The sequence below is a fragment of the Salvelinus namaycush genome, chromosome 3 (genome assembly GCF_016432855.1).
Source record: "Salvelinus namaycush isolate Seneca chromosome 3, SaNama_1.0, whole genome shotgun sequence".
In the NCBI taxonomy this organism is placed as follows: domain Eukaryota; kingdom Metazoa; phylum Chordata; class Actinopteri; order Salmoniformes; family Salmonidae; genus Salvelinus; species Salvelinus namaycush.
In genome coordinates this window covers 43951807-43974852 of record NC_052309.1, presented here as the reverse complement: position 1 = coordinate 43974852, position 23046 = coordinate 43951807, and the positions used below count along the sequence as shown (strand labels likewise).

General features: G+C 43.0%; 1 protein-coding gene across 1 annotated transcript in view; it reads left to right on the top strand.

The window, feature by feature from the left end:
• The first annotated feature begins 882 nt into the window (after nt 1-882).
• LOC120031733 (double C2-like domain-containing protein beta) overlaps nt 883-23046 on the top strand; it is a 133611-nt gene continuing 111447 nt past the window's right edge. Inside the window, exon 1 of the mRNA XM_038977519.1 lies at nt 883-1219. Within this exon, the coding sequence (XP_038833447.1) occupies nt 883-1219 (337 nt within the window). The remainder of the gene's footprint in view (nt 1220-23046) is intronic.

Sequence of the window (23046 nt, the reverse complement as noted above, 5' to 3'; positions counted from 1 at the left end):
AAGTAGCTGGGGATTTTGGAAGCGCTGCTTAGTTCCCGACTCTCTCCCTGTCTGTGACACACAAAACTCTCACTATCTCTCTCACACACACACTCCTGGGCACACACATACTTACATGTACGGTTGTGGTCCCTCAGACGCACATTTTGTCTTTCACTCCACAGCTTGCGCACGCACACACACTTAGGTATTTTCTGCAATATCTCTCTTTCTGCCCTTTCTCTCACACACACGGCAGAGCCTCCTTCCTGCTGACAGATGGATGGGGACTAATAGCATAATTAAGTACCCGCACCGGCGGTTCCTGTTTACTGCTCGGTTGCTAAGCAGTGACATCAGCTGATCCCTCCTCCGTCCTCACTAATACCTCCCTCCCTCCCTTACACACACACACACACACACACACACACACACACACACACACACACACACAGCTGCAGATAGGGAGTAGAGGTAGAGGGAGAGAGGGATGTAGAGAGAGAGGGAGCACGGTAGAGAGTGCAGGCAGGCAGCAGTGTGTGTGAGGCAGACCGACAGCATGGTTAGAGCTTGCAGGGTGGACCAGCCACGGCTCTCCATGTAGCCCAGTGCAGCGCAGGCTAGAAGGGGGGAGTCCGAGGCGCCACCAGGACCTACTCATCTCACTCACAGCCAGGAGCTCTCTCTCCACTGGGGCTACAGGCTTTTTCTTTAGGGATAGACTTCAGAGGAACAACGTAAAAAGAGAAAAACATTCCATAAAGATTTTGTCTTGCTGGCTTTGGTGTTATTAGTTTACTTTTCGAGAAGCCTTTTTTTGTGTTTTGGGAGGCACCTGGGGAATTGTTATTGTTTTGACTGGGTCTTGACTGGGCTGGGTGGGAGCTCCAAGGGATCGCATGCATGACACAACGCAAAGGCGAGAAGACCACCATCAGCATCCAGGAGCACATGGCCATTGATGTGTGCCCTGGCCCCATCCAGCCCATCAAGCAGATCTCTGACTACTTCCCCCGCTACCCGCGGGGTCTCCCCCCCACAGTACCCCCCGCCCTCATCCGGGCCAGCTCGCTGCGCTCCTCCTCGGCCAGCCAGAACTCTGGGGATGACCCGGCATGCTCCCACACCGATGACGACCCGGGCCGGGCCTTTGGCGGCGCTGCCGCCGCCCTGTCACACGCAGCAACCGGCAAGAAGGAGGAGGAGCCGGACATGGAAGGCTATGACTCTGACGACTCAAGTGAGTAGAGACAATTTCTCTCTCGTTCTTGTCCTCTTCTTCTTCCTTCGTTTCTTTCTTCAATGTCTGGTTGCGGAGTAACCGGCAGGTGTGGCTGAGTCTTTTTTACCTCATCCTTTTCTCCCCCTCTCTCCTCCTTTTCCTTCTATAGTACCTGTGGTTGCCGAGGGCCGGTGTGTCTGTGCGTCTTCCTCTCTGTGGCGTAGCTAACTCTCTGACTGTTGAGAGCCAACTGTTGCTATCGCAGAGCGGCTGTTGCTTCCCCTTCCTGCTTGCAGCATTACACTCATACACTCCTACACTATAGACTCCCATTGTACCATAAGCACAGGTGTTTTTTTATACCAGCATAAGAAGTGATGTGATTATGCATCTAATAATTAAAGGCTGGGCTCATATCCCTGTTTTGTGCCGAGGCTTCTCAGCTGGGTGATTCATGCCTTCTCTGGCTAGCTTTAAATTAGCAGGCAGGATATATGCAGTGGGCTCCGGTCGGATTTGTGGGCGTGCTGTTGAGTCTCGGCAAGAGGGCTGTTTACATCCACACGCGAGCAGCCGGCCAAACAGCGAGGCTGGCAGGCTCCTGTTGTGTGTGTCTGTGTGCGTCTGCATGTGACACGTATGAGCTATTAGTATATGTGTGTGCACACACGTGCAAGCTACTGTTGTGTGAGACGTGCGTGCATCTGCCCCAGTCTGGTCACTGTTGTCGCCGGCCAAGGCAATGCACCTTCTTTGACAAGTACATTTCTTTATTTCTTGTGTCGTGGCACCTACTGCTGGCATGCTCTAATAGCAAAACCCTTATAAGAGCACTGATCACTATTGACAACGTTAAACAGAAGCTTCCCTGTTGATGACTGTGCTGGCTGATGTGTGAGTGTCACCTAAGCATGTCACTCTTACAGCATTTTGCAATGGTCTCCAGATCCATTTTCTTCCAATTTCTCTCCAATGGGTGCCAATGGGCCTTTTCGACACTATAGTGAATACAGGTTAGTGTGACAGCAGGGCAGTCCACTAAAGGTTTAATCCATACAAAGTGAAGTGCTCTGTAGGAACGCAGAGGTCTTAGGGCTGCCCTGCCTATCCTATAATCCTGTACCGGATTGGGGGATGGAATGGCAATGCCACAGAGTGGGTGGAATAGACCAGTTTTGACAGATGTTGAACTATGCCCTTGTGGACAGTGCAAAGCTCTCTTATGGAGAGGAGACAGGAACATGAAGTTGCACTCAACTTGAAAGTAGCCCTGATTTGAAGTGGAATCAAGCCCTTGTTCAACTGTTATATAATGGTTTATATTGTCGAGGACAAAATATTTTGTACATTTACAGTATGGTGAAAACAACTAGGGCTAGTTGTGTTTATAAGTGCAATAGTGAGTGTAGGTTGGATACAGACCGTAAAGCAATGCCAGGTCCAAGTACCTTTGACAATAGACTAGATAGGCAACCAGTAGTATTGGTATGGTATGTGGTATTGCGGTAGGAGGAGGACGTTTCAAGGTAGGAGGTATTGCGGCTGAGATCATATGCTTTAGTCTGTTGCTGTATGCATTTGGAACCATTAGATCGGTCTTGGACAGAATGGTAGAAAACTATCAGTGCTCCGTCATGGCCAACAGTTGGATAGAGGTTATAAGCTATTGCTAATATTATATACCTCATCTACTGCTGTACGAACTTGGAACAATTAAATCTGACTGTCTTGGACAGAATGGAGAAATGTATTAGCCTGTGTTACTACTTCACCCCGAGTGCACTGGGCCAGAACACTTGTGTTGAAGCAGACGTTTTCTAGCCACAATCCTCCTAGCCACAATCCTCCTGGGCACCGTTTCACTGAGGAAGCATAAGGAAGCACACGTTTGCAACATGGAGGAACAAATTAATTGTAATCAAGCTGTGTGTTGTGTGATATATGCAGTACAAATATGGCAATTAGAAAGACACGTTTGCAGCAACATGTGATTGGCGCAGAAACCCACAATGAATGACTCATACGAGACGTCTTACAAGAAACTCGACTACCTCGGATAATCAAGGTAGGAGGTAGTTGAAATGCAGCAGGTGTGTTTCTTTTGGCAAGATGTTGCCCTTGATGCTTTCTCACTTCAATATTTAACTAATGTCTCACCACCTTGACATACTGCTTATGAACTTAGCAAAAAAAGAAACGTCCTCTCACTGTCAACTGTGTTTATTGTGTAAATATTTGTATGAACATAACAAGATTCTACAACTGAGACATAAACTGAATAAGTTCCTCAGACATGTGACTAACAGAAATGGAATAATGTGTCCCTGAACAAAGGAGGGGTCAAAATCAAAAGTAACAGTCAGTATCTGGTGTGGCCACCAGCTGCATTAAGTACTGCAGTGCATCTCCTCCTCATGGACTGCACCAGATTTGCCAGTTCTTGCTGTGAGATATTACTTTGCTCTTCCACTAAAGCACCTGCATGTTCCCGGACATTTCTGGGGAGAATGGCCCTAGCCCTCACCCTCCAATCCAACAGGTCCCAGGCGTGCTCAATGGGATTGAGATCCGGGCTCTTCGCTGGCCATGGCAGAAGACTGACATTCCTGTCTTGCAGGAAATCACGCACAGAACGAGCAGTATGGCTGGTGGCATTGTCATGCTGGACGGTCATGTCAGGATGAGCCTGCAGGAAGGGTACCACAGAGGAGGATGTCTTCTCTGTAACGCACAGCGTTGAGATTGCCTGCAATGACAACAAGCTCAGTCTGATGATGCTGTGACACACCGCCCCAGACCATGACGGATCCGCCACCTCCAAATCGATTCTGCTCCAGAGTACAGGTCTCGGTGTAACGCTCATTCCTTCGACGATAACCGCGAATCCGACCATCACCCCTGGTGAGACAAACCGCAACTCGTCAGTGAAGAGCACTTTTTGCCAGTCCTATTTGGTCCAGCGACGGTGGGTTTGTGCCCATAGGCGACATTTTTGCCGGTGATGTCTGGTGAGGACCTGCCTTACAACAGGCCTACAAGCCCTCAGTCCAGCCTCTCTCAGCCTATTACGGACAGTCTGAGCACTGATGGGGGGATTGTGCATTCCTGGTGTAACTCGGGCAGTTGTTGTTGTCATCCTGTACCTGTGTCCCGCAGGTGTGATTTTCGGATGTACCGATCAGCTGTCCGTCCTGTCTCCCTGTAGCGCTGTCTTAGGCGTCTCACAGTATGGACATTGCAATTTATTACCCTGGCCACATCTGCAGTCCTCATGCCTCCTTGCAGCATGCCTAAGGCACATTCACACAGATGTTGGTGTTTTTCAAAGTCAGTAGAAAGGCCTCTTTAGTGTCCTAAGTTTTCATAACTGTGACCTTAATTGCCTTCCGTCTGTAAGCTGTTAGTGTCTTAACGACCGTTCCACAGGTACATGTTCATTAATTGTTTATAGTTCATTGAACAACCATGGGAAACAGTGTTTAAACCCTTTATAATGAAGATCTGTGAAGTTATTTGGATTTTTACGAATTATCTTTGAAAGACAGGGTCCTGAAAAAGGGACATTTATTTTTTTGCTGAGTTTATTATAGGATCAAGTTCGATTCGAACAACCAACATCAAGTTGGGAAGCCAAGGTAACAAACAGACAACTGCAGTCATGCACTGACTATTGTCTATAATTAAAGTCCTCCACAATGCTGTCAAAATCTTATATTGAGTCATCATCTGGCATGTGTGCTGTCACCAACCTATTTGGGAGCAACTCGCTTCCAGTATTGTGTCTAAAGATGTCCAACATCCTTCCCAGCCGAAACAGTTCAGAAGAATTTGTGCATATATTTTGATGACATTTTGAAGTTTTAGTTAGTTTTGGACTTCATTACGTGGTGTTTCAGCTGTTCGGGCACACAAATGCATTTCTCGAGGCCAGCCGAAGTTCCGGAGCCGACGTGTACGCCCCTTCGTCCGTGATTGGTCAACTGTAGGGATTCTTTTTGCTCTGACATGGACTGTCAACTGTGGGAACTTATATAAACAGGTGTGTGCCTTTCCAAATCATGTCCAATCGAAAGGGATTATCCGTAGAGCTCCGAGACAGGATTGTGTCGAGGCACAGATCTGGGGAAGGGTATCAAAAATACCTGCAACATTGAAGGTCCCCAAGAACACAGTGGCCGCCATCATTCTTAAATAGAAGCAGTTTGGAACCACCAAGACTCTTACTAGAGCTGGTCACCTGGCCAAACTGAGCAATCGGGGGAGAACGGCCTTGATCAGGGAGGTGAACAAGAACCCGAATTATACTCTGAAAGAGTTCCAGAGCTCCTCTGTGGAGATGGTAGAACCTTCCAGAAGGACAACCATCTCTGCAGCACTCCACCAATCAGGCCTTTATGGTAGAGAGACCCGACGGAAGCCACTCCTCAGGAAAAGGCACATGACAGTCCACTTGGAGTTTGCCAAAAGGCACCTAAAAACTTTCAGACCATGAGAAACAACATTCTCTAGTCTGATGAAACCAAGATTGAACTCTTTTGCCTGTCGTCTGGAGGAAACCTGGCACCATGCCTACGGTGAAGCATGGTGGTGCCCATCATGCTGTGGGGATATATAATATATGCTAAATGCCAGTCATGTTTGACAAATATAATGTACGATCATTTATATTTATGTCTAAAGGCTTGATTTTGTCAAAATACTCGAGGCACTATTTGTTCAGATAGGAGACAAAAGACCAGTGCCTGATGCTCACTGCGACATCACCCACCTTAACAATGCGAAGGCATTGAGCATTTTGATACCATTTAACCATAGGTTATTATTTTTTTCAAACCTGGACATTTAAAAAAAATATATATTTGGCATTTTCAAAGTAGTCTAGTCAAATTCCGACCATAGGAATGTTGAGGGAATTATTTCATTGACACTTCTTCATGTGCCATTGAAACCAGTAGGCAATTTTTCTCATATCAACTTTCTTTAGTTCTCCAGCAGCCAAAGACACAATCCTAGTTATATTGGCAACCCATGCTCTTTCAACATTTAAAAAATGATTTTCCTTTCTGTCACATCAAACCTCTCGCATTTGTAGTGTGCTTTTGAGTACGTTTTTTCCCGCTAATTGCATTTTGGAAAATCTGCAGCCTACTGCTGTGTGCATTGCTGCGCTTATAATGTGAATAAATAATAGTTGTCAACATTTTAAGTTAAACGTAGATTATTATTTTTTACATTTAGCAGATGCTCTTATCCAGAGTGACTTAAAGGAACAATTAAGTTTAAGTGCCTTGCTCAAGGGCACGTCAGCAGATTTTTTTCCTAGTCAGCTCAGGGATTCGAACCAGCACCCTTTCGGTTACTGGCCCAACGCTCTTAAACACTTTGCTACTTGCATCAGCCTCATTGCTTTTAATATTTATTTTTCATGTACAATAGTTCTATGAATTTGGGATCTATCCTCCCACAACTTTCTGTCCCAGAGTCTGTTTGGAAGATATTCCTCGCACAGAATGACAAGCTGACCAATAGAATGTCAACTTTTATACTATGGGGAATAGTAGAATGACATAGGCTAGCGCTTTTGCTTTTCGTTAATCTAGTTGGCTGAGGAAAAGTACGTCTGGATGGTTCTTCTAACATCTTCAATGTGCACCCCGGAATTGACGCGTGCCGTTCTATCCCCGATGTCTCTTTCTTCACTTGTATTTTGGAGCTGCCAGGCCTGTGATAAGGAGGTGACCAGAGAGCCATGTGAGTGAAAGATGCTTCAGAGCATGGCGATTGGCAGCAGGGAGAAGGTAATTAGAATTATTATATTCAGCCCAAGGGCACAATTGCCACAAGGCATCAATTTTTTCCCCCCCGGCATTACAGCCACACAAGCGGGCATTGAAGGCCTGCTGCCCGGTTAAATTAGGGAAATTCGAGGCCTGTGCCCGGTTAAATTGTGTTTGAGAGCATTGTTTTACCCTAAATTGTTAAATGAGTGAGAAATAGATGTCATTGTTGCAATAGTTTGTGAGTGGGCAACATATACTATCATCTTAAATGTACATGTTGAATTATTTTGGCAAATAGACTTTTATATTAGCTAATTTCCCTAATGTGGACAGTTTGTTACTACTGTACCTTACCAGGTGGCATTTTCACCCCATAAAATTGAGTGGAATTACACCACCTTTTTACCCCAGATTGCTGATTTTAGTATGAAGGTTTACAGTCATCACAATGACATAAGATTGATTGCATAAAACAGATCAATATCTTTTGGTTTTGTACCATTGATTTTGTTTTGCATGACTCTATAAAAGTCGCTGGCCACACACCAATATACGGATTTGACAGTCAAACTAACACTTAAATAACAGCCAACCTTTGTCACTGTTGATATCCTATGCCATGTTGTGATTTGTTGAAGTCAACTTAGAGAAAAAGTGGTTTGTTCCCTTTTACATGATGGCAGCCTTCCGAAATCAACATCCGAAATTAGTTTAAACAGCACTACACCCAAATGTTTGCCCCCCTCTACTATTCATTTCAGCGTGACACCGATGGAAGTGATTAACAAAAAAAGTGTTGTATTACACCTACCGATTTGGCGACCCACTTGAATCAAAATGCAACACTTCAAAATGTAGCTGTCTTCTAGAAATTGATGTACACATTTTTCCCAGATTCCGTGTGTTTTTTTTTTAGCATTGTAAATGTTTTTACAGGACGTACAACCTTAGCTCCCCCTTCGTGCGTAATTGATTTCAACGTGGTCATTTATGAGTGATTGGCACAACAGTGTAGCATTTCTCTTTCTGGTTTGGTGACCCCCGTATCAAAATGCGCATTCCGAAATGTAGCTGACTGTGTTCAGCAGGTTGTCCTCTATCCAGTGATGTAAAAAATATCTCCGGTTTTTCAGCACATTCCACCCATGTGCAGTTTAGTTTATAAGGTAAAAAAAAAAATACAAGTAATATGATCGCTATTGTCGCACATGTATGTGTAGAGAGTACTGTGTAGAGAGTACAATTTATGTTTAGGTTTTCAATATATCACAAACTGTGTTTTGACATTGGGCTATTTATCAAAATGTCTTGTCGACAGGAAGCAGCAACATCATAACTTTTCAACTTACATTTTAGGAATATAAGTTGAACTTTCAACTTTGCATTTTACAATTGTTTTATACATAATCAGGTAACAACTGTTGAACACGTCCAAAAATTGTGATTTATTTATTTTGATGATATACCAGAAATCACCACAACTGGTTTGCATGGCCTACAATAATACTGCACGTCTCTGGTTCTTGTCCTGTGTTTGGTAAGGACTGCACCACACCATGGTAGGAATGGAATCGGACCGAGACCACACATTTAGAGCGAACCACTGTGTGTTGTTTAGTGCGCTCCCGTGTGCCGATAGTGTTCACACCAGTCCAAACTAACAAAACTAAAAGGGAAAACGCGCCAGAGTTAGGAAAAAACTCTCCAAACCAATTTGGTGTGAAAGACCCCTAAGAGACCACATTGTAGAATAGATTGACACAGTAGAACAGCGTCAGCATGATTTAGCTAGTGTTTGTAGCTATTGTAGCTGTTCATGTGGATTGCAGTGAGTGAGAGGCCAAAGGAAAGAAGGCAGTATATCTCTATATGGTTAAGGCCGGGAATGGAACTGTTCATTACAGAACTGTACAGTATTTATGCAAATAGTGGATGAGTCATGCTGTACACTAATGCAATTTCCTCCTCAAGGCTTAGCTGGGGAAGTTATTGGGAGGTGAGATGGTAAATTAAGAGCATCAAGACTTGCTTATTGTTATAACCAGATAAGAAGTAGATCAACATACAGATGTAGACGGAACTGTTCAAGCAACCAGTCTAAGAATAGATAGACTAGGATAGACTAGAAAAACCATAGACTAGGATTTGCTTAGACCAGTGTCTTATGTGAGATCTCTCTGGCATGGGAAGAGGTGTTTAAGTGTCTGCCGCTTGTTTGTGACTTCAGCGCTGCAATCCATCCTAAATTGGGCTGATGCGTCTCGGGGGACTCAATCTAATATTTGTGTTGTATCCCCCCTGATGGTGGCAACCTTCTCCCCAGGCACCCAATCATCCAGGGAGATCTCTCTCTTTTACTCTATCCCTCCCTCTCTATCTATCTCCGCTATATATCTCTGGCTAATCTACAGTTGAAGTCATTTAAACTCAGTTTGTCACAATTCCTGACATTTAATTGTTGTAAAAATGCCCTTTCTTAGGTCAGTTAGGATCACCACTTTATTTTAAGAATGTGAAATGTCAGAATAATAGTAGAGAAAATTATTTATTTCAGCTTTTATTTCTTTCATCACATTCCCAGTGGGTCAGAAGTTTACATACACTCAATTAGTATTTGGTAGCGTTGCCTTTAAATTGTTTAACTTGGGTCAAATGTTTTGGGTAGCCTTCCACAAGCTTCCCACTAATAGTTGGGTGAATATTGGCCCATTCCTCCTGACAGAGCTGGTGTAACTGAGTCAGGTTTGTAGGCCTCCTTGCTCACACACGCTTTTTCAGTTCTGCCCACACATTTTCTATAGGATTGAGGTCAGAGCTTTGTGATGGCCAGTCTAATACCTTGACTTTGTTGTCCTTAAGGCATTTTGCCACAACTTTGGAAGTTTGCTTGGGGTCATTGTCCATTTGGAAGACCCATTTGCGACCAAGCTTTAATCTTCCTGACTGATGTTTTGAGATGTTGCTTCAATATATCCACATCATTTTCCTACCACATGATGCCATCTATTTTGTGAAGTGCACCAGACCCTCCTGCAGAAAAGCACCCCCACAACATGATGCTGAAACCCCCGTGCTTCACGGTTGGGATGGTGTTCTTCGGCTTGCAAGCCTCCCCCTTTTTTCTCCAAACATAACGATGGTCATTATGGCCAAAAAGTTATATTTTTGTTTCATCAGACCAGAGAATATTTCTCCAAAAAGTACAATCTTTGTCTCTATGTGCAGTTCAAACCGTAGTTTGGCTTTTTTATGGCAGTTTTGGAACAGTGGCTTCTTCCTTGCTGAGCGGCCTTTCAGGTTATGTCAATATAGGACTCGTTTTACTGTGGATATAGTTACTTTTTTACCTGTTTCCTCCGGCATCTTCACAAGGTCCTTTGCTGATGTTCTAGGATTGATTTACACTTTTCACACCAAAGTACGTTCATCTCTAGGAGACAGAATGCGTCTCCTTCCTGAGCGGTATGACGGCTGCGTGGTCCCATGGTGTTTATACTTGTGTACTATTGTTTGTACAGATGAATGTGGTACCTTCAGGCGTTTGGAAATTGCTCCCAAGGATGAACCAGACTTGTGGAGGTCTACAATTTTTTTTCTGAGGTCTTGGCTGATTTCTTTTGATTTTCCCATGATGTCAAGCAAAGAGGCAGAGTTTGAAGGTAGGCCTTGAAATACATCCACAGGTACACCTCCAATTGATTTAAATGATGTCAATTAGCCTATCAGAAGCTTCTAAAGTGATGACATCATTTTCTGGAATTTTCCAAGCTGTTTAGAGGCACAGTCAGTGTATGTAAACTTAGTGTATGTAAACTTCTGACCCACTGGAATTGTGATACAGTGAATTATAAGTGAAATAATCTGTCTGTAAACAATTGTTGGAAAAATGACTTTAACAAGAAATTTGTGGAGTGGCTGAAAAATGAGTTTTAACCTGTCTAGGACTGGTAGAACTGTTTATTATGAGTATTTCTGTGATTTGATGGGGCTCTGTGCAAATTCACGGGATGTTTTGGAGGCGAAGCCAAATGTAAACTGAGATTTTTGGATATAAGTATGAACTTTATCGAACAAAACATACATGTATTGTGTAACATGAAGTCCTATGAGTGTCATCTGATGAAGATCATCAAAGGTTAGTGATTCATTTTATATCTATTTCTGCTTTTTGTGACTCCTCTCTTTGGCTGGAAAAATGGCTGTGTTTTTCTGTGACTTGGCGCTGACCTAACATAATTGCATGGTATGCTTTCGTCCTAAAGCCTTTTTGAAATCAGACACTGTGGTGGGATTAACAACAAGTGTATCTTTAAAATGATGTATAATACTTGTATGTTTGAGGAATTTTAATTATGATATTTCTGTTGTTTTGAATTTGGTGCCCTGCACTTTCATTGGCTGTTGTCAAATCGATCCCGTTAACTTCTTGACGCACGGATCCCTTTAGCAGGATCATTTTCGTAAACAACCGCTGAATTGCAGAGCGCCAAATTAAAAGAAAAATACCCCAAAAATGTATAATCATGAAATCACAAGTGAAATATACCAAAACACAGCTTAGCTTGTTGTTAATCCACCTATCGTGTCAGATTTTGAAAATATGCTTTACAGCGAAAGCAATCCAAGCGTTTGTGAGTTTATCAATCACTAGACAAAACAGTAAGAACAGCTAGCCGCAAATTAGCTTAGTCACGAAAATCAGAAAAGCAATAAAATGTATCGCTTACCTTTGATAATCTTCGGATGTTTGCACTCACGAGACTCCCAGTTACACAATAAATGTTATTTTTGTTCGATAAAGATTAGTTTTATAACCAAAAACCGCCATTTGGTTTGCGCGTTATGTTCAGAAAACCACAGGCTCGTTCCGGTCCTGAAAGGCAGACGAAAATTCCAAAAAGTATCCGTAATGTTCGTAGAAACATGTCAAACGTTTTTTATAATCAATCCTCAGGTTGTTTTTAACATACATAATCGATAATATTTCAACCGGACGGTAAACTATTCAATACTACAGAGAAAGAAAATGTCGAGCTCCATCTCTTCCGCGCAGGAACTAATCAAAGGACACCTGACGCGTTTTGAAAAATCTCGCGCATTTTTCAAAATAAAAGCTTGAAACTATATCTAAAGCCTGGTCACAGCCTGAGGAAGCCATTGGAAAAGGAATCTGCTTGATACCCCTTTAAATGGAGGGGCAGGACACGGAACAGGGATTTTTCCAAATAAAAGGCACTTCCGGGTTGTATTTCCTCAGGTTTTCGCCTGCAAAATCAGTTCTGTTATAATCACAGACAATATTTTGACTGTTTTGAAAACTTTTGAGTGTTTTCTATCCTAATCTGTCAATTGTATGCATATTCTAGCATCTGGACCTGAGAAATAGTCAGTTTACCTTGGGAACATTATTTTTCCAAACATAAAAATTTTGCCCCCTAGCTGAAAGAGGTTAACGGGATTTCAGCCGTAAGAAGTTAATGATGAGCTTGGAGGGTACTATGGTGTTGAATGCTGAGCTATAGTCAATGAACAGCATTCTTACATAAGTATTCCTCTTGTCCAGATGAGATAGGGTAGTGTGCAGTGCGATGGCTATTGAATTGTCTTTGGATCTATCGGGGCAGTAAACAAATTGAAGTGGGTCTAGGGTATCAGGTAAGGTAGAGGTCATATGATCCTTGACTAGTCTCTCAAAGCCCTTCATGATGACAGAAGTGAGTGCTACGGGGCAATAGTCATTTAGTTCAGTTACCTTTTCTTTCTTGGGTACAGGAACAATGGTGGCCATCTTGAAACATGTGGGGACATCAGACTGGGATAGGGAGAGATTGAATATGTCCGTAAACACTCCAGCCAGCTGGACTGCACATGCTCTGAGGACCCGGCTAGGGAGGCCGTCTGGGCCGGCAGCCTTGTGAAGGTTAACACGCTTAAAATGTCTTACTCACATCGGCCACGGAGAAGGAGAGGGTGCACATGGAGGGAGTGCAAGGATGAGAGAGATGGAGATGTGGAAGGGATAGAGAGGGTGAGATGGATATAAAGAGCAATAGGTGGAAGATGGAGGGATATGGAAGAAGGGAGAGAGATGGGGCTACATAAGGAGGGAAAGATAAAGATAGGATAAGAAAACGTAGGGACTCGAGAGCAGAAAAAGGAGACAGCAGGAGAAATGGAGATAAAGAAAGGATGGAGGGTGAGATATGGAGGACGGAATAAAAGGTGTTTGAGAGAAAAGGAGATACAAAATAAGGTAGTAAGGATGGGAGAGCAAGAGAAGGAGAGAGCAAGGGTGAGAAAGCAAGAGACGGTGATGGAGAGAAAGGGGAAGGGAAGGGGAGCATGGCAAAATCTCATTCGCTTTGCCAAAACCATTTAAGTTCTTATCCAAACCGCGTCAGAATTTAGCCCTGCCTTCATAATGCACCATATGCACTCAGTCTTTTCAATCAATGCAGTACAGTATGTACAAAGAGCCATGTCGCTTCCCGGGCCCAGTACAATAGGGCAGTGGTTCCCAAACTGTGGGTCGGGAGCCACTTGTGGTTTACGGCAGAGGTGCAGGTGGGTCGCGGGATGACATTTTTTGTTATTTTGTGATTTTTATACATTTTCGGCATGGAAAAACAATTTCAGTGTAAACTTAAACAACTAAAACCAAATAGAATGTGTGTAGAAAAGATAATGGACCAATATTTCTTTATAATAGCCTCGAATCTTTGAGAACTTCAGAGACAATCAGTCACACATTGTTTTTGTTATGTTTTTTGTGTAAGAACACAGCATTAGCCATGTCAAAATGAGTAGAATTGCAGGACATTTGTTAAAATCTGCAGCATTTTCTCTCTGCCCCATGGAAAAATGTATAGAATTGCAGAAACATTTTGCTTTAAACGGCAACATTTTATTTTAGCTCCATGACAAAATGTGTAGTATTGCAGGAAATTAGCTATAAAAAGACAAAATATTCTCTCCACGGCAAAGATTGTATTTTTTAAAACTTATTCTTTGGTCTGTGTATGTTTTTTCACCGTATGTTTTTCGCAAATGAAAATACATCAATTGGTGGGTCACGAAGCAAAACAGTTTGGGAACCCCTGCTATAGGGAGCAGTCTCAGGTGAGAGAGGGATTTGAGCAACCAGGGACATACAGTAAAATCCTATTAGGACTCTTATCTGCCAGCTGTCATCTGATAATGTTCTCCTACCATGGTCACCCTCAGGCTAACATAACTAGCCCTAGTCCAGACTAACCACATTACGGGGCTGTTATTTGTTTACTCTGTCCATGGAGTTCATGTATTTGTTTATGAGCACTTCCTGTGTAACGTTTTACTAGAACGGATATGTCTTTTTACCTCCCGCCGCCACAATGGCCATTAAAACGCCGCTACCCCCCACAAAATGGACCCATTTGCCATCTGGGGGTGTCGGCAGTGGGGCCCGGATATTTTCGTTTTGTGTTTGCGTCTCTGTGTTTACATGGACGTGTTGGCTAGTGTGTGTTTTGAGTGCTTTGTTTGTTCACGGCGTGCAAGTGTGTCACAGCTCCATCGGTCAAGTTTGTAAAATGCTAATGTCCACATTCACGCACCACAGTGGGGGACGAGTGTTTATGTGGCACAAGGGAAGAGCAGATGTTGATGCAGTTTACTGCACACTAAGAATTTGTGCAATCGATATTATGAGTTTTAGCCAGTTTTTCCTATTTTGTTGCATTACAACCTGTAATTTAAATTGATTTTTATTTGGATTTTATGTAATGGACATACACAAAATAGTCCAAATTGGTGAAGTGAAATGAAAAAAATTACTTGTTAAAAAAAAATGTTTTTTTAAATGGAAAGGTTGTGCATGCATATGTATTCACCCCTTTACTATGAAGCCCCTAAATAAGGCCTAGTGCAACCAATTACCTTCAGAAGTCACATAATTAGTTAAATAAAGTCCACCTGTGTGCAATTTAAGTGTCACATGATCTCAGTGTATATATACACCTGTTCTGAAAGGCCCCAGAGTCTGCAACACCACTAAGCAAGGGGCACCACCAAGCAAGCAGCACTATGAAGACCAAGGAGCTCTCCAAACAGGTCAGGGACAAAGTTGTGGAGAAGTACAGATCAGGGTTGGGTTATAAAGAAATATCAGAAACTTTGAACATCCCACAGAGCACCATTAAATCCATGATTAAAAATGGAAAGAATATGGCACCACAACAAACCTGCCAAGAGAGGGACGCCCACCAAAACTCACAGACCAGGCAAGGAGGGCATTAATCAGAGAGGCAACAATGAGACCCAAGATAACCCTGAAGGAGCTGCAAAGCTCCACAGCGGAAATTGGAGTATCTACCAGTCCATAGGACTAGTTTAAGCCGTACACTCCACAGAGCTGGGCTTTACGGAAGAGTGGCCAGAAATAAATAAGCAAACATGTTTGGTGTTCACCAAAAGGCATGCGGCAGACTCCCCAAAAATATGGAAGAAGGTACTCTGGTCAGATGAGACTAAAATGTATCTTTTGGCGCAAACCCAACACAAAATAGGAAAAATGCCAAGGGGGGTGAATACTTTTGCAAGGCACTGTAGGTCCACCCACTTGGCAGCCAGGCCCACCCTAGGAAGGTGTTCTTAATTGTACACTCAGTGTATAGGGTGAAAGTAGAGCACAATATAGGGTTCCAATTGGGACACGTCGTTTTCCTGTATTAACTTGAACAATGACAAAGTAGGCAAACGGCACGTTGAAAGACAGCTGTGCAAATGTATTCCTCTTATTTCTCCTCCAAACACCATCCATGAAGCATGGTGGTGGCAGTATCATACGGTGGGGATGTTTTTCATCGGCAGGGACTGGGAAACTGGTCAGAATTGAAGGAATTATGGATGGCGCTAAATACAGCGAAATTCTTGAGAGAAACCTGTTTGTCTTCTAGAGATTTGAGACTTCCAGCAGGACAATGACCCTAAGCATACTGCTAAAGCAACACTCGAGTGGTTTAAGGGGAAACATTTAAATGTCTTGGAATGGCCTAGTCAAAGCCCAGACCTCAATCCAATTGAGAATCTGTGGTATGACTTAAAGATGGCTGTACATTAGCGGAACCCATCCAACTTGAAGGAGCTGGAGCAGTTTTGCCTTGAAGAATGGGCAAAAATCCCAGTGGCTAGATGTGCCAAGCTTATAGAGACATACCCCAAGAGACTTGGCGGCTCTACAAAGGTGGCTCTAGAAAGTATTGACTTTTGGGGGTGTGAATAGTTATGCACGCTCAAGTTTTCCGTTTTTTTGTCTTATTTCTTGTTTTTTCACAATAAAAAATGCAACTTCAAAGTTTTGCAACTTCAAAGTGGTAGGCATGTTGTGTAAATCAAGTGATACAAATCACCAAAAAAATCAATTTTAATTCCAGGTTGTAAGGCAACAAAATAGTAAAAATGCCAAGGGGTGTGAATACATTCGCAAGCCACTGTAGGCCACTTTCAGTAGCTCAGACCCATAAATGGTGCTCAGTGTGCTTATGGAGTTAAAGCACCTGAATTCACGTTCACGGCACCTCACACATTTTCCCTCGCTGCTCTTCCAAATGTATTTTCAATCATAAATTGTAACGTCCTGTCAAACCCTACTGATCACATCCTTTTACATCTTTTACATCAAGACAACAAACATGAATTGTCTGCTCATTCATCAGGGTTTTAAATGCGATTTAATGTTGTGACCTTAACCACTGGGTCATGATACATTATGTAGCCTACGGTATTTTTCTCCGCCCTCAGCACCCCTACTTCCCGCAGCTATGCACACACACCCTCCCTCTTCATTTACCATCGTCACAGCACTCGTAAACCCTAATCCCTCTAACATGCTGACTAGAATTGGCATGCGCGTGCATCCGCCATCGTGTGCATATTGATTTTGTCAACCACACCAAAAGCAATCAGGACATGCAGGGTGAAATATCAACGAACTCTGAACCAACTATATTAATTTGGGGGCAGGTCGAAACACATGAAACATTCAAGGACATTTAGCTATCTAGCTTGCTGTTGTAAGCTAATTTGTCTTGGAATATAAACAGTGGGTTGTTATTTTACCTGAAATGCACAAGGTCCTTTTTTTCTGGATCTTTGTTGAATTTTGAGTCACACAAAATCGTGTGTTCTCTACTCTTGACAATTAATCCACAGATAAACGGGGAAATCTAGTTGGTTTCTAGTAATCTCTCCTTCATCTTCTGTGGACTTTATATGGCGGTTGGCAACCAACTTTAACGTGCCTTAACGCTACCAACTGGACTGGAGTGTGGACCTCAGTTCATCTTTCAATCACCCACATGGGTATATGCTCCTAAAAAACAATGAGGAGATGGGAGTGGTGGGACTTGCAGTGCATCATGCGTCAAAAATAGAACCAAGTTCGGTTTCAGCGCCTGGCTACACAGATGTCCGTTGATGCGTGCGAACAGTTTGGATGAAATGATTAAATAACATGTATGTGTACATTTATTTTGCAATGCTCGCGCACACAACACGGGCGGTGTGGTCAGCTTGTAATAGTTGGGATCTGAGGTTGGATGGTTGGTACTAAAAACACAGAGTGGCACGGTGTGATGTGGGGTGGCGTGCATCTCCCGCTGCGGAAGGATCAGTCCCACTCCACTGTATCTGTGTCTGATTACTGTTATCAGGTATTAGGGACAGCCACCTGCCACACTCAAGGGCCTCTCCCTCAAGTGTTACCCAGCATGAGGGGCTGAACCATAGAATTACATTCAGTAGTACAGTATAGAAAAGACAGGAATCTACCCCTTAGAAGTCTCATGTGGCCCAACAGGTTTGGGATGCAAGTGGATGTTGCTTTGTGTGTGAATGATGCATAGAACACTGGAACATATTGTGGTAGGCTAAAATAGGTTGAACACTGCACATTAATTAAATAAGTATGACTGTCATTACCATTATCCTAAAGGGACTTAAAGCCCACAATATAGGCATTCTTACAATGTAAAAGCTTTGTGAATCATCCCGGATTGTGGACAGCGCCCGGAATCGTAGCTCCATGTTAGACCATATCAAATCAAATTGTATTTGTCACATGCGCCGAATACAACAGGTGTAGTAGAACTTATAGTGAAATGCTTACTTACAAGCCAGCAATGCAGTTTTAAGAAAAAATAAGAAATAAAAATATATAGTTATGGGAACTATGCGAACTTCACTAGCAAAATGCAAAGACAAATCGATGTGATAAAAGTGTCCGTGAGAGGTGACATCTTCCGAAATGAATCTATATTCAATGTTACTGAGTCATCACTATCTAATTCACTGAATTGCTATGATGTGAAAGGGTGGTGAAATGTATATGCTATTGTGTCAGAGGACTCCCATGAACCCTCTATATTCATAACATTAGTGAAGCGTTTACCAGATGCTGTCTCTTTGACTCGACCCAGTCGCCCAGTCTGCCTTTTCACACCAATTAGTTATCTATCTCACTTTCTCTCTCCCTCCCTCCCTCACTTATTCCCCCCCCCTCATCTCCCTCTACCCCTGCTTCTCTCTCTTTCTCACTTCCCACTCCTTTCTCTCTCTTTTATATCTCTCCCACTATGTCCATCTATTCTTCCTCTACTCCTTCCTCCCCTCCCTCCCTCGCTCTCTGAGGGTACCTCATTAAACACGGAAGGGCTTCTCCGCCCGGCAGTCACATGCCACACAGCGGCAGCGACATCTGTCTGAGCACGACAAAATTTGAGACATTTTACCAAGAGAGGAGACCTGGGCCTGAGGCTCAAGGATTGGAGTTAAGATGACCACTAGCACTGGTTGTTGTACACTCGTCTATAGTTAGACAATGGGGTTATCACCGAAACTAAACAGTGTTGTGTAAGAACATTGTCCGATTTGGGTCATTTTCTAGCGAGGCTTTCATTGTTGTGATTCCCTACAATGTTGTGAGGAGTAGAGTGTTGGCTGAGTCATTGTAGCTCAGGAGGACCCAAGCTCTAGATGATGAAGTGGATGTGTCTACTCACAACAGATACTCGTGACAATTCGCTGCAGTGGAGCCCGGTCTTAATCTGAAATTGGACTTTATCATTTCTCCATCTTTTACATAATTGGATTTGGCCTCTGAAGGGTTAAACGGTTTGCATCCTCATGGTTTAAGGCCTGTCTGAGCGATTCCGAGTGGGAATCCAAGGACAAGGAGCGCAGGAAAAGTGTAATCTTTTGGCAGCATTTAACCCGTGTGCCAGCTGCTATCCGGTGTTGTCGTCATTAAGAAGAATGCCAAGCCGGAAATGGGAATGCTGCCTGGTATTCAGAAGACGGCGCAGGTCACACCCATGCAGGCACATACGCAAAGGCACACAAACACACCTGACGCCTATACAGGCACAGGAACAAGGCTTGTGTGCCACCTGCTCATTCCAAAGTTGATCAGATCACACCTAAAATCACAAATCAAATAAGTCACACAAACAAACACACGGCTTGTGCCTTCACACACGGAGGGGTTTGTCCTTTCTCCCTTTCACCGATGATGATGTTACACTAACCCGACACGCTGAGTAGGATTATAGCATTGTGTAATGTGTCATACGTTAAATATTACCAGTGTAGGGCTTTTATCGCTCTCGTTTTAACCTGGCCTTCTGTTTCGATGCAGCAATTCAAATCAAATCAAATTGTATTTGTCTCATGCACCAAATACAACATGTGTAGACTTCACAGTGTCATGCTTACTTATGAGCCCTTTCCCAATGATGCTGAGTTAAAAAATATGAAAACGAATTTAATTTGGATAGTCCATCTGTAGATACTCTACGGTCTATCAGTAACATTTCAACCAACTACTGTATCTACTAACCCTAACCTTAACCCTTATCCTAACCCTAAACTTAACCCTAACCCTTATGTTTATTCTGAACCTAACCCTAACTGTAACCTGTAGAACATCTACAGATGGAACATTTGGACTATCCAAATAAAGTGTGACCCAATGTGCAGGGCTACGAGGTATTATAGGTAGATATGTACATTTAGGCAGGGTATAGATAATAAAAAGATGCACTGCTCTAGGTTGATGACATTTTCAAGCTACATTTACACTTTGAATACCCGGCATTAGACCGCCACAGCATCATTAGCCAGACACTAATTTACGTTCACGTTCCTATGTTGTTTGTGCCTCATTCAGATCCCATTTCCTGCAAAGACAGTGCGGGCCGGTGAGCGAGCAACCGTTGCCAGCCACGGACCTTCGAGCTTCCGCAGGACTCGTAATTGCGTAATTGAGTGGAAAAATTAGGATTTGCACCTTCAATTTCCTAATGTACAGTGGCGCCCTCTCTCAATGTCAGCCTCTCATTGCAGTGAATTGGTTCAGCGTCCATTTCACCTCATACCACCTCCACCTCTTCGGCAAGAGTGTAAGGAGGACAGAGTACAGATGGAGATGGAATATCAAGCTGGAGTAGGACTGAACTCTGCATGCAGTATAACCAAAAACACCTAATAGATCTGTAGTTTTGTACTGTGTGCAAGCCCAGACCAGATAATTTTGTGGCTGCGATGTAAATCCATTGTTGTGTACCATGGACTATGACTGTTGTTGTATCAAGATGTAGGCCTTTGCATTTTCAAAGTGTTCGTGTAGAGAACTGCCTCCAACTACTGTAGGTTCTGCTGAACCACATGTTGTAGTTCTTTGATATCAGAGAGAATTTGATGAACTGTATCTAACATGACTCAGGTTGATTGCAATTACTAGTCTTAATAGTGGACCATATTGACCAGCTGCATTGAGTCTGTGTGATGTAACGCACAAGAACCCTGTTAGTCAGTCAGTCAGTCAGCAAACACAGATTGAAGCTACTCCCCAATCGTGTCTCCAGCAACGTCAGACATAAGACCTTAGACCAGGGCTTTGTTTTGATGGACCGCACGACAGCTCTGTCAAGGTCAAAGACAGCTTTATTATTTTTATTACAAACCCAGAAATTACACTGTTTAGCCGAGAGACGCATTTGTGTAACATCTGAGCATGGTATTGGAGGGTCAAATTTCCTCCAGCGAGATGATACACAGTGGTAAGCTGCATTATAATCCCTCCAGGGGCACGTTAATACTATTCACTGGATGAGGCCCAATGGTAGTTCTGCCTGTCTGTTTGGCTAAATTTAGCTGTCACGCTGCTCCACGATTAGAGAGGCTTTGGGCCTCAGAGGGTCCTCACTAAGATTTCTAGGTTTATTCGCTGTCACGTACAGTCGCTAGTGAAAGTCTACACACCCCTTGCACAGTCTTCACATTTTGCTGCCTTAGAAGTACCTCTAAAAAGGGATACAAAATGTACCTACTGATCTACACAACCTACTCTACATTTCAAAGTTAAAGAAAATGTATAGAAAATGTGCCCGGGATGCTGGCTCATGTTGACTCCAGTGCTTCCCACAGTTGTGTCAAGTTGGCTGGATGTCCTTTGGGTGGTGGACCATTCTTGATACACACAGGAAACTGTTGAGCATGAAAAACCCAGCAGCGTTGATACACTCAATGGTGCAATTTTCAATCAAACATTTTAAAAGCCCTTCTCTTGGCACCAGAGACAAAATGTTGCTGTTTTAAAGCAAAATTCTACACATTTGTCATGGGGCTGAGATATTGTGCTTCATTTTCAACATTGTCTTTGTTCTGAGGGCAAAAGTTGGACCATTCAGGAACATTCAACACCTCTTAGAAAGCAATTCTGAGTTGCAGGGTTAGGTTTTCAGAAGACTACCACAGGTTTTCGTTTATCTTTTTATCTGGGCTTTGCTCCTTTCATATTTATTTTGACCCTGACAAACTCCCCAGTCCCTGCCGGTGACAAGCATACCGTACGCAATATGAATTATGAAGTTAACATTGCGAAATTGAGATTTGACTTGTATCAAGAAAAGCCTCTTGAAATTATTTTGATTAACCAACACTAAATATACTGTCTTTTTTTTCATGCAGTCTGTGTGACAACCACAGTCTGTGTGACATTTTTCACAAAAAAAGAAAACGTTAATACCACTCTCAGCTGTAATTTAATTTCCTCCGGACTACTCACCTGCACTTGCGTCATTGTCTGCTTCCTGTGAAAAACACAGCCACCCATGGCTCCCTTTATTAGAGCCTCCGAGAAGAAGTTTTACTAATCATGAGTCATATTCCCTCCCCTAAACCCACCAGTGTAATACACCCAGTCCCACATGTTTCTAGGGTTTGGATACGCCTGGCTTCTGTTCGTTCCAACTTTAATTTGGGTATTATTCAAAGCGTTCATACATTATCTCACTGGTTCATAGGTAGTGTGTTGGTGACATAAGCAGATGGAAGAGTTGGCAGTGTTTTGAGTGTTAAGGACTTGGCAGATCTGTTGTTGTGGTGTTTTTTTCCCAGTGAGTCAGGAGAATGTCACGTGGGACGACACAGCGTAATACGCCTGCTTTGTGCACTGGCACATACTTGCTGTGTCGCCGGGAGCAGTCACATAGATTTTTATGATAGTAGCCATTTCCTGTAGTGAAATGACCAAATCATCCTCTAGTGGTATTAATATGTTTTCTAATTTCATAATTAATAAACATAATTTTTATGCAAAAATCTGGTGTTTCTAGGTCAAACAGTTTTGTATACTTCAATCTTCTGTGATGTATATGAAGTGTCATATTGGGATGCAAACTCAAAATTGAATATATTTCAAATCTATATCTTACATCGTACATGTCTTCTTTTTTTTAAGCCCAAAACCATGTGTGTGAGGTGTATACTTTTGTTTCAAAGTAGATTTGTTTAAGACTACCCAGAAACACTCTTTGAGACCCTGATTTAGCACACTGCAGTAAAGGGCTAAGGACTCATCGATCGAGCATCCAAATATTCAATAGTTACAGCAACTGGGGGAAAATGCATGACCCGTTTTGGGGAGGATATATATCAGTTCTTTGGAAATAGTTTGAGGCATTGTGATTGAAGAAGGTAAGACGGAAAATAACTCTGAACCCGGGAGACAGAGTTATGTGAACGGCG